Source organism: Ceratosolen solmsi, unplaced genomic scaffold, assembly GCF_000503995.2.
Source record: "Ceratosolen solmsi marchali unplaced genomic scaffold, CerSol_1.0 scaffold75, whole genome shotgun sequence".
Lineage (NCBI taxonomy): Eukaryota > Metazoa > Arthropoda > Insecta > Hymenoptera > Agaonidae > Ceratosolen > Ceratosolen solmsi.
Genome location: NW_011948457.1, coordinates 307,317 through 320,926, shown reverse-complemented (window position 1 = coordinate 320,926; position 13,610 = coordinate 307,317). Strand labels below are relative to the sequence as shown.

At 26.1% G+C, this 13,610-nt stretch overlaps 1 protein-coding gene across 2 annotated transcripts in view; it reads left to right on the top strand.

Annotated features, from left to right (window-relative positions):
- Positions 1–10,546, top strand: part of LOC105366817 (LIM/homeobox protein Awh) — a 14,485-nt gene extending 3,939 nt beyond the window's left edge. The window contains exons 2-4 of one of the 2 annotated variants that reach the window (XM_011505383.1): positions 5,368–5,598; positions 6,226–6,515; positions 10,053–10,546. In XM_011505383.1, the coding sequence (XP_011503685.1) occupies positions 6,343–6,515; positions 10,053–10,518 (639 nt within the window). In that variant the 5' untranslated portion in view covers positions 5,368–5,598; positions 6,226–6,342 and the 3' untranslated portion in view covers positions 10,519–10,546. The remainder of the gene's footprint in view (positions 1–5,367; positions 5,599–6,225; positions 6,516–10,052) is intronic. The other variant, XM_011505382.1, reaches the window with a different exon arrangement.
- The last annotated feature ends 3,064 nt before the right edge of the window (positions 10,547–13,610 follow it).

The following is a 13,610-nucleotide window of genomic DNA, read 5'->3' as shown; positions in this document are numbered from 1 at the left end:
GGTTGCAGTAAATATTTGTACTCAATGCTTCACGCATATCTGATATTCGTTTCGAATCTACTTTGGGGTTCTCCCGGCAGTGAACCCATTAGGTTCTACTGCACTGGGAGTATGAGCACGTTCCGCTAGAGTTTTCCAGATGTTTTATGACACTAGTACAAATAATTATGAGCAGGAAAGTTTTGAAGTCTTAAATACAATTTTCATGACATTACTTGTCAGATATTTTATTGCCTTACTAAACGGAGTCTCTTATTCTCAAACAAATAAATAGTTATTATTCATAAAGTGTGAGAATAAAGACGTAAACGAATAATTAGAGGAAGTTTCTTCAATAGTGTTACGTGCTGACGGGAGTGTATGTACTCTCCGTAATGTGTGGAGTGACTCCTTCTGTTCGAAAGCTGTAGTGATGTAATTGTTGGCTCGAACTGCCAATGCTTCAATAGCTTAGTTTGCCGCCCGCCCTAGCAGACGCTCGGGAAGGAGTGAGATGTAGGGGCTGTACAAGAGGCGTGAGAGTTGGTTAATTATATATTTATTATACAATTTATTACACAATTTACATATGGATGTTGTAGAATCTTCTTGAATCTTATATGAAGATACGATTTCTTGATCGACTTCTTAAATAGGACGTGTCACTACACAAGATGCGTTGAAATCGTTGAATTGATGCAAATTGCACAGGTAAATAATTACTGCATACTTCTTGTTGGAGAGTGTGAGATAGTCTTGATGGTTGTTTTTTGCCGGTTCTGCCGCCGGCTGATAATAATTGAAGAGATAAAATGTATTAACGTATTTACAGCGATGTCGTAGTTTAATATCTGATTCAGCGATGAGTTGGACACAATTGCACGTAGCAAAGCGACTACGTGCGGCGTGACTTTTATGCTGACAAGGATGCACTATTCTTGATCTATCTTGCGATGAGAGGGACACGAAGCATGTGCGGCATGACTCCTTTACTCACCAGCATGCACTATTCTTGTGGTCTTGCGGTGAGAGGGATACGAATCATGTGCGACGTGACTCCTTTACTCACCAACATACACTATTCTTGCTTTGAATTATTAACACTTATTTCTGCGTTGAGTGGATTTTAGACTTGGTTTCCTTGGACAATTAATTTCTATTACTTGACCTTTCCCTAGACTGCCCACTCGAGCCTTTTCTTGACTTATCTCTGCGGACAGTGTCCTCCGCTTTCTTGGCCCTACTTTTAAGGTCTCTTGCCACGAGCCCCCACTCAAGGAGGCTCTGATCTTAGATTTCCAATCAGAGCGCGTCGATTTCCGAAATTATGTTAATTGTACACGCCAATTTCCCACTTCCGAGGAAATTAGGCATGCACAGGGAGATGTCAGAAGAGCATCTTTGGTGGCAACGCCTAAAGGGGAAGTTTTGTCCCCTCTCCTGGTGTTATCGTGATGGGGACTAATTCGTGGTCAAGCGTATTTGCCTAGCCGATGTGACCGGCAACATTTGGCGTACTTGACAACAATGCATAACATTCTGATAAAATTACAGGCACACGTGCGACGCAGAATGTCGAAAGTCGCGCGTGTCGAGTTTCGGGTTGCAACGGATTTTAAGAAATATTTTTCATTCAATTGTTTTGGAAATATTTTAATCCTCAAAATATACTCGTATAAACAGTCTCGTCGGGTTTTGATGTAAACTCGCAAGGGTCGTTTTATTGCATAAAAAACAATTGCTACATCTGCAGGTCAAAGGCCATAAATGGCTGTTTACGAGTTCACAGATGTACAAACCTTTTCGAGTCTCATGTGGTCTTGGAGAGACTTTCTTAGTTTTTCATATCCGTTCGATAATTCCCTCTTTATAAGCTGTTGAAGGTTTTTCTAGTAAATATAATTCGAGAGATTTTCTTTTCACTCTCGAACACCTTCCCTTCCGAGAAGTGCCGCTATAGTAGTGTGCGTGAGCCGCCGCTGTTGAACCGCTGCTGCCTAAGTGAGACTGGGTTGCTCCTACCTTTGTGTCGGTGCGTAAGAACTGCTGCTGTTGCACCTAAGCTTTCTAAAGGGGAACCGCTGCTGCTATCTTAGGATCGGTGTAATCCGTTATATATGTAGTAGGCTTCAATAGTTTCACTCTTGATTAAGTTAGCACTATCGCGTTATTCGTTAAGTTTAATTAGCGTATTCTGAATGTGCTTCACTATTTTATAGTCAAATTGCTTACTGTTTGAGCAATTACGTACGTGTGTATCTACAGTGAGAGATGACTGTAGGAAGAAGCTTGAAGACTGAATAGTGAGCTGCTGTGTTACAGCGTAATCGTTATTACGCTAAGCTGAGACAAAGACTCGCAGAGGACCGACAAAGACTGACTGGCGCGTGGCACGCGCAGTCTATAAGTATTCTCGTAGTAATTTTTTCGGCGCCGGTGGCGATCCGGTGTCTGTTACTATGCCGGTATTTTTTGTGACGTCAATAAGCATAGTTTTTGTGAGTTTCATTGTTATAAGTCTTCGAAATTCTAGTCCTATATTCGGGTTTTCGGCGTAGAAACATTACTCGAGTTCGTTGGCTAGTGTTTATAAACAATCGTTCGCGCGCTTATACCACTTCCACTTTTGTCTTCCGTTTTCAACTGTTTAATCCGTAACAAAAAGGTAATTTTCTTTTACTACTAATATATCGCGAATTGAAGAAACAATAACCTTTAATTCTATTCCTATATTTCGGAATTTGCAGTTATAGATAAAATTTCATATTCCTGTAAAATTTAATCTCTACACAATATAAATCATTTTATTTTATGTATTGCATTAATATAATTTATTAATAAATAAAAAAAAACAATTTTATTCGTTAAATGTATTGATTAATATGAAACATTTAAAAAGTTTATCATAAAATAACTTTTAACATAAAAACCATGCTTAAATATATCTTTTTAAAAAGATTCCACTATGTGTTAATTGCATACTTTTAAATTTTTTAAAAGAATTGAATTTCTATTTCAAAATTACAATATTTTTATGATTTTTACTTTTATATTGATCAAGAATTATGTATATATGTATATATATATAACTACTAATTTAGTTTTAAGTGAAAAACTAAGTGTAAATCATTTATATGAAAATCCCATTCATATAAAAATAATTTTTATAAATACTTTTTTATTGGTCCAAAAAAAAGTATAATTTCCTAGAGATTTATCACTTTTTAAATAGTGCTGTTAAATGAATGTTTTAATTTAGTTAATTTTTAAATTATGAGATAATTAAGAAGATACTGAATGTTTAATTAATGAATGTACTAAATCAAAATATAATTTGCTAATAATTTTTATATATTTCTTTTGGTAATATTAAAAAAAATTATTTTCCAATACTATTTCACTTATATTTCAAATAGATTGATGATTTTTTAAAAATAGGATAATTCTTAATAAATATATAAATTCTTTCATAAAAATTGTATTCATATATATATGTATAATTTTTTCCATTTTTTTGTAGTTAATTTTGTTATTCATCATTTATACTTTCACAGTTAAACATATAACCGAATTATTTTATTTTCTATATTAATGGGAATTAACAAAAAATATAATATGTATTAATAAATGACTTAGAATTGATAATCCAAGATCATTAATTAAGTGGCAATTGGTGGTTTCCTATTAAATATTAATATTATATATATTCTATGCATTTCATTACAAAATCAAATGTCATAATCGAGTATAGAAAAATAAAGAAATTGACAATATGCATATCCGTAAACTACATTAGCAAAATAAGTAATATTTCCAGAAGAAATGAAAATGATGGTACATCAAATTTCAGTGAGACGAAACACAGAAAGTACACTAAAATATAAAAATTATATAGAAAAAATCGAAAAAATTGTGTTCAAATATAACATGACTCGTTAAATAATATACTATATTGAAGTTACAGTATGCAATTATCCTCTCTTTCATGTCATTAATAGTAATTACAGAAAAGTGTATAGACCGTCCTATGATAGTTCAGAATGTTTCTATATAATTTCTCCATCAATTGACATAAAATCATGGGAGGATTATATATTTTAACTTTTATGTGCATTGAAGCTATATAATTTTAATTCGTAAATTTTGTCTTGATTCCAAATAAATTATTATTGATGGTAATAAATTATTATTCATGTTTAATATTATTCATGATTATAATAGTACTATTTTCTTAATATTTTTACAAATACTAATGAAATAAACATATTATCAATACAAAACATCATCATAACAATCATTATTATCACTTATTTAGATAATTTCTTTATCTATACTATAAATTTCTGGATGTAAATATATATGTGAGTGCCTTTTTTTGCAATTTGATTTCTAAAATTTTTTGTATTAGTATTGTATTAGAAAGATTATTAGAATAAAAATAATAAATGGCAATGAAATTTAATTGTTTCTTCATTAAAATGCTTCCTAAAAATATTTTCTAGTAGTAACGAAAAACAGCAAGATGGAATTATGCAATGCTGATCTTTTTGGTTTAATATGGATTTAATATTTTGATATTTGAAAAATAAAAAGTTAAATTTATTCTTTAATTTTGTGTAAATAAATTTTATATTCTTAAGGAGTTATGAAAATATAATATTAATCTTGGTTCTAAATATCAAAGCAAAGTCTTAATTTCTTATCAATAATGTATGAAATCAAAATACTTGCTATGGTTCAATTTTGTTGAATTTTGTTGTATTTTGTTCAATTTTATCTATGACAAATTACTTTTTATTAACATTTTAATAATGTAGAAAGTTAACACATATTAAAAAAATGTAAATAAAGTAAAATAATAAAACTACTTGGCTATATTTGTAATATCTAATTCACAATCAATGTCTAATAGAAGTGTTTTTACATCTATCTCAGCAATATTAAATTTAAATCGAATTTTATAATTATCGGTATGTCAATAATTAAATTATAAGATAAATAGTATTTTACCACATTCTTCCTCTGTATCAAGAATTAAATATAAGCAATTAAAAAATCTTTATATTTATATAAATAATTTTTTACAAAGTGCTGCTCTAAATAAAAATCGTAAAAAAAATTTATAAAATGCTAATAATTATCGAGTTATAATAATTTAAGTCATCAAAACATATAAGAATCATCATTACATTTAGTACTTATATGTTAAACTTTCTCAGTAGCGGAAAGAATATAATTCAATATTAGTAATTATCATCACATTAATATTTTAATGTAGTTGAAACATGCAACAGCCTACTATTACAGTATAAATTTGAACATATGTCTCTTCATACATGCTGTTACCAGTAATTCAAGTCATAAGTCAATCTTTTTTTGTTTGCGCAGATGATGCGGTTTGGCAAGAAACAAGAACAATCTCTAAGATTTTACAACACATAAGGATAAGGGTGATTTGTAGAATAATAAGTGTATACAATTAATTGATAAGATATACTTTTTATTTACAAGTCATGGTCATTATTATCTCACACTTCATATCTGTCATCACAGTATTCCACAATTTCTGTATAAACATATCTTAACAGGACCAGTACTAAGATTATTGAAAATATACAGGTGCTATTTAATCGCTAAATTCAACAACAAACTTTAAATGCTTGGCACACTTTATTCCTTCGACATGTAATATTTATAAAGTAATCCAATTTGTCCTTTATTTATACCACGATCTCTCTCCTTTTCATTGTAGATATTACAGCACATTCATTTCCTGCTTAAGTCATCCTTTATATATATATTTTTTTCTTTATAAAACTTATTTCTACCTCTCTATCGTTCTCGTATTCTTTCTTATTTTTTTGTATTTTTTTCTTTCTCTTTTCAACGTGTAGATTCTTCTATAATTGAACCTACAATTACACTACCGATACAAAATCCATTAATTTTTACGTTCAGACCTTTTTTCGATGAAATCGGAAGTTTTTTGCATTTTTAAGACATCATGATGCAAGATAAATAGTACTATATTTTACATTAAACTGTCTGTTTACATTATATCTTATTAGAGAATAATTCTATCTTATAATTTTTAATATTGAATAATATTACCATAAAATTCGTTTCATTAATATGAAAAATATACGTTCAATTAATTAACGGTATATAAGAAGCGATAATATTGCAAAAGTTATACTGTCATTTTGATAATTTGAATTCTGATAATTTATATTAATTTTTTTATAGGCTGAAATTGAAGAAGATACTTCATGTGCTGTTAATTTTTTTTCATCGACGCATAATGATGTTTCAAGTAAGAAAAAATGTCATCTCATTGAATCAAATAATAAGGAAACATTGGAAATGGATTGTGGTGGCTGTGGTAAAAGTGTGCAAGAACGTACAGTTATTTGTGTAGGAGGTCGTACGTGGCATTCAAAGTGCCTTAAATGCTGTGCATGTTCTAGACCTCTCCATGACCAACACTCATGTTTTCTTCGTAATACCCAAGTATATTGTAGGCAAGATTATATAATGTGAGTTTGTATCTTAAAATGTTAATTTATATATTTCAATTACAATAGAAGATATATGCGACGGAATATAATCTTCGTATTTTTATCAAATAATTCAGATGAAAATTAAAAAAGTTTCTTGCCTATTAATATCTAGTACATAACTTTTTGTATATTAAAATTATCAGTTTTTTTTTTATTTTAAATGTTTATTTATATATAATTCCATCACTATAATTAACTCATCTGCCATTTATTGAGTTTTGTTTAGGTAGATATACAATTGTTTAATACTAAAGTTCTTACAGAAAGATTATTCCTTGTCTTTTTTTATTTATTAGATTATATCAAGCATAAATTTTATACAAAAAAACCTTTTATTTACATATTCTAAAAGTGATAAAATATCTTTTGTCAAAAAAAGATCCTTTATTTCATTATCAATTATCATTAAAAATACATGTTCGGATATTTACTGGTGGTGAATTTTTCTCCAATTTTTAGTTGAATTGCCATAGATTTTATTACTGAAGTTTGAGCTGCGTTACAAATATTTAGTTCCAAAAATAGCTCTAAAATGTATTAGTCTATATTGTATAGTCTATTGTTTTTTATAAAGAATACATTATCTTGATAATTTTATGCAGTCTACAGAATCAAAACTAATTTATCCAAAGCATTCTTTTATTTAATCTCACAAATATTTAAAACAATATACAAATAAATGCAATAAACAGTTAAGACAATATACAAAAAACTTTATTTCTATCCACAATCAAATAAAAATTTGAATATTACAATTAAAAGCTTAGAATTGCATATTCCTTAATGTATGCACATATTTTCCAGATACTTCATTTCAATATTAAATATTTTTTCAATCGCCAAATAACCATCTTCATTCTTTCCGAATATGATTAATATTGTTATATCTTATATATTACATAAATAGCAACACAATTTACTCAATAGATATAATGTTATCAGAAAATGTGTTTGTTTTTTTTATACAGATTAAAAATACATTAAAATAATGTTTTAGTCAAGATAATTGAATAAGAATAAATCTTTTAAGTTATTTATCTTGATCCTTACTGAACTGGAGCACTAGAAAAATGTGTTGAAAAATTTATTTCTTCAATACAAGATTTATTTAAGAGAAATAAAGCATTAATAAATTATACTGCTCTATTTTATAAAATTTGGTGAATTTTTATACTCATGTTATATATTGCTGTTTCGATAAGTATTAAATATTATCTATTTACAGATTAAAGAATTTATAAGAAATAAAGAAGGATTTTTTAAAAAATATTATATTTTTAATGATTCTAAAGTACTAGCAATGTAGTTCGTGGCTGAAGAAGACGTGATCATCTTATAATAACTGCAGCTCTAAAGTGGCTTGAAAATATAGTTCTATTAGTTATGAGAAATAGAATAGCTTAGCTTTGAAAATATAGACGAGGATTACTTAAATTTATTATTTTTGGAATTCTTTTATTTGTAACCGAAGATGAATAAGTTTCATTGATATAATATTGATGATGACCAATTTGAAGAAAAATATGAAGGATTATCTTTTCTTACAGTAATTCAAATATTTGATTTGAGAATCCTACATCTAAGAACATATGGTAAAATATTGAAAGTTATCATTCGAGTAATTGATTAGATTATAAAATAAATTTTGTTTTGAAAAATATATTAGTCAATTGATCATGAAAATAAATTAGTAATGAAGGTGCTAAATCTTTTAAGAAGAATTTACTGCAAAATAGAATATATGTATAGCTAATACTCATTTTTTTCAATTTCTATAAAATATAATAATATAAGAACTGATTACTTATTTATATCAAAATGAATACTAATAATTTAAAATAAATGAAGGATTTATCGATGATTACTAAAGTGCAATCTAAAATTTTAAATGCATGATATTTTTGGCATTGGATACATCAATATCATTATTTGGTTCTTGAGCAATAATAGATGTAAATTGTATTAATATTAATTTGTATTATATAAGAACAATTATTTATGAAATTCTCATTATGGCAATATAATAAATATATAATAAATACAACTCTTTTTAGCAATAATAAGCAAAATGTATTATATAAACATTATAAATAATTGTATATTTAATTGCACATTAATTGAATTTTTATTCAAATAAATTAAATTAAATTAAGTCTTGAACTTATAACAAAATAAGTGTATTTATATTGATACATAATCATAATTTTCTAGTGGACATGTGTACTTGATAAGCATAAACATTCTGCAATTGATTTTTTTCATAATTTTATTATAAACATCTAAGTGAAATAAAGACTCATATAAATGTGGACCTCATTTTACATATTATTTTTATATAATACAAATGTATAATGAACGATTAAAATTTTTCTTAGATAATGAATGAGTATATAGATATATATAACCAAACATTTAATTAATTTCTATATCAATTTAACTATGAATAAATTTTAATAGTTAATAACATTGTACCTTGTACGGTTTCATCCTGTTGTTAATGTATTTAAATACATTATTTAAATACTCGAAGTACATTGTCGTAAATTAATTCTTTATTTATGACTTTATCTCTTTAGATACTCATTTTTTTAGACTAAATTATACTCGATCATTAATATGCCTGTTGTTCTTGATTTTTAAAACGAAATTGAAAATTTACTCGTCTACTTAACTAGGAAATATTTTAAGAACTTGCAACATGCAAATTTTGTCTTTTTTCTCGCCCTCTTCGCACGATAGTTTTTTTCCTTTGCGTTCTACCAAATATAAACATGACAATATACGAAGATAGTAAATCACGATTCTGATATAAGATTGTCATTTATGCTATAGATTTAACTATAAATTAGATATAAATTAGCATTTATTGTAAGCACAAAAATATATTTTAATTTTAAATCGAGCTACAAGATAAATATAAATATGTCTATAAATGGTGATAGCTTCAATATCCAAAATCTTTCTATTACGTTACATCTAATCGTAAAATTATTTGTTTTATTATCTTTTACATAACATTTTATGTACCTTATATTATATTTAATTATCATATTGTGTTATATTGTATTAATTATTTATTTTCTAAATTATTATGTAATGTATATTTCATTATGCTCAAATACATTCATTTAAATACAATAAACATTAGGTTATATATATATTTACTTCTTTGTATATGAAAATCCTGGTTCAGCTAAAATACAAACAATCGAATATATTGTAAGTATATTATTTTACATGTTTGAAGGATTATATAAATCAACAAACATTTGACTAATTATTAGTAATAACTTAAATGTAAATAACAATAAATATTATTTAATCATTATTACTTTATCAAATTATTAAAAAATAGAATTAAAATAATTATTTTATTTGATAAAATTATAATTAAATAACTTAGTGTTATTAATTTTTATATTTTCAACAAAATATTCTTAAATTTTTTAATAAGAAAAAATATATATTAATAATATATATTATAATATAAATTTTATATATTTTAATTTTCAGAACATTTGGTGCAAAATGTGCCAAATGTGGTCGTAGTGTTGGATCAGGGGATTGGGTAAGACGTGCTCGAGAAAGAGTTTATCATTTAGCTTGTTTTGCTTGTGATGCTTGTTCACGCCAATTATCAACAGGTGAACAATTTGCATTAGTTGAAGCAAAACTATTATGTAAAGCACATTATTTAGATATTGTAGAAGGAAATAATACATCCTCGTCGGAGGATTGTGACTCAGAACATGGTGGCAAAGGGAATAAAACAAAACGAGTACGTACAACATTTACCGAAGAACAGCTTTCAGTTTTGCAAGCTAATTTTCAATTAGATAGTAATCCAGATGGACAAGATCTTGAAAGGATAGCTCATGTCACAGGATTAAGTAAGAGAGTTACTCAAGTTTGGTTTCAAAATTCCAGAGCACGCCAAAAAAAACATAGTGGAAAAATAAAGAATCAAAATGAATGGTAGAATATAAGTAGTAATGCACCTATTATTTCATGAGAACTTTTTTAAAATTCTTTCATAAATAATATTAATATTCTACTTTTTAATGTTTTTTTATTATTTTTGATTACATTTAATAACTTAGCAATATATTTTAAAAATATATTTAAAATAAAATTTACTGTTTATTTTTTAATAATTTTTTCTATAAATTAGTTTTACTCATAGTAATTTAAAAATTCATTTTCGAAACAAGAGTTTTAAAACTTTTACATTTATTAAAATGTAATTCTGAATAGTATAATTTGTTAAATTATATTTAGTATGTAAGTCTTAAGTAAAAAATGAAAGTATCGAGATAAATTTCTTTGATTATTACTAATATTCTAAAACGTAAATATCCTTTTCTATAATCAAATTTAGTTCTTATTACAATAAATATTTTTATCTACTGATATACTATCCTATGAAATAATGTTTAACAATAAAAAACTGTGCTAACACTAAAATTTTTTTGGTATTTATTTAATATTAATGTGCATCTTAAATCATTTATTGCTTTTAAAATAAAATATATTCATTTTAAAAGTAGTTTGGTATTATTATTAAACGTAGTTTTATTTTCAATTACAAGATTTTTTTTATTTTTTAAACATATTTCCTTATATCAAATACAATTTTATGTACAAATTTTATACAATTAAAAGTTTTTAAATTACTTATATAAAAATAATGAATTTCAAATGCATGTTATCTACAAATATGAAAAACTCATTTCTTCTTTTTCTCTCTTATAAGAGCCTTATTCATTTTCTTGGAATTTTAAATATTTGGTTAATGTAGGAGTAGATCTTAGCTATCAGTCCAGTTTCCTTGACAATACTGGGACGCATATTATAAGAGATTTTATTTTTTCCACGCGCTCATATTGATTTACGTATTATTGGTTTAGCACATAAGTTGCCTATATAGCAATATTATTTAAGTAATACTCAAGTTATAAATCAGTTACACGTAATGAATTAAACGAGGTATAATTAGTATTTAAATCTAAAATATATTTTCAATAGCAGAGTCTTTATTATTCCAAATTAAAAAATATACATAAAAAATATATTAATGATCAACATTACTTAAAAATTTATAAATCAGCGATTGTTTATGATTTTAAGAGACCTGATAACTTATTAAATTTCCAAAATAATCATCAATATCTAATAATATGTCAAAGAACTTCTATAGATTAAACCGCAAAGTGCTTAGTTGATAAATTAAAATAAAATATATTTATAGTATAAATTCTTGCATTTGAAAATACATTATGCTTCATAATTGAACCACTGAATTATGTTAAATATTTACATATGTCATCAAAAGTATTTTACAAAAAATACAATATTTATTTCTTTGCTTCTATTATAATTTTTTATTTCAATTCCAGTAATAATTAATATCATACGTTTTAAATCAAAGTTTAATGAAAATATTGTGGAAAAGTGCAACATGTTTCATAATATGAACAAATTTTTTACATTTATAGATATTGTATAGTTAATTAGAATATATAATTTATGTAAAATAATCAAAATAATTTTATATTATTTCAATTGATTACGAAAATATTGAAAATTTAAAGATGATTCTACCTATTGAAAAATTTATGATATTAAAAATAGAATTTTTATTTATTTAGTTATTTTCACGGGTAATTATTTTGAATTTATTATTACTTAATAGTTCTTTATGTATACATTGATCAAATTTTATTTATTTATTATAAATTTAAAATTTAGTATAAATGTTTTTGATTATAGAGTATTATTCGTACCGATTAGCCATTCAAGAATTTCGCCTAATATTATTTTATTCCATGTCAGAAATATTTATGTATATATAATAGACTTGAATGGCAATAACAATTCACAAAATAATGATTTTGATCTATCATGAGATAAGAATCAAATACAATAATGAAAACTACTTTAAATTTGGTTAAGGTGCTCTATTTAATAATTTTAATATGATAAAGCAAGGTTGTAAGATTATGACGTCTTAACGAGTCAGCAAGAGGATTAAAAAGTAATTAACATAGCAAGCCCTTATCTCTATAAAACGTAGTGTAACAAATAAAAATGGACAAGTATAAATTCATTAAATATCGAACTAAGAAAAATTATCCTGATCTATTTTGAAAAAAGTTTCACTTATCTGGCTACGTTGGAAAGTACAGGACTCCGTAGTAATGATCGAAAATAATATATCTCAGAATTCTGATGTATAATCAATTATTGCATAATTTTTTATTCTCACAGTACAAAATTATAAATAAATTCAAACAAAAATGCAGAAAAAATGTTTTCCCATGTCCATAAATTACACAAAACCAAAATGTAATATAAAATCATAAAATATAAATCGGAATGATCATAAAAAGTGATATGATAATTTATTGCTAGGATAACTATATTAACAATGAAAAATTTGTATATTTTCTACTAAAATCTGCAATCAATAAAAACGATAATTAGATTTCGTAGGTTGTTATGATGAGTCCTGTGTTAAAGGATAATTATAAAGTCGATTTATATTAATTTTTAGAAAACTACGAATTGGTAATTGCTTATTTATTATAAATTATAATATTGAATTGATTAATTATATTATTTCTGACTAATTCATCATATTAGACTGTGCAAAGGTGTTTATTTGCTTTATCAATAGACCCATTCGTTTTTCATATGATAGAATTATCATTTGGAATGTAAACCTCTAAAAAATAATTTTATATATATTAACTCATGTTACGGATTGAAACAGTTGAAAGCGGAATACAAAAGTGGGAGAGGCATGAGCTCCCGGACAGTTTGTTTATAAACACAAGCCATCGAATTCCAGAAATGTTTCTACGCTGAAAACTCGAATATACGATTATAATTCCGAAAAATAATGCCAATGAACCTTCCAAGGCTATGCCCTAATGACGTCACGACAAATATCGGCATAGCAACAGACACCAGATTGCTACCGGCGTTGCAAACTACCGCGAGAATATTTAAGGGCTGCGCTGCACGTGAAGCGCTCAGTCTCAGTCTAGTAACAGTTACGCAGTCATCATT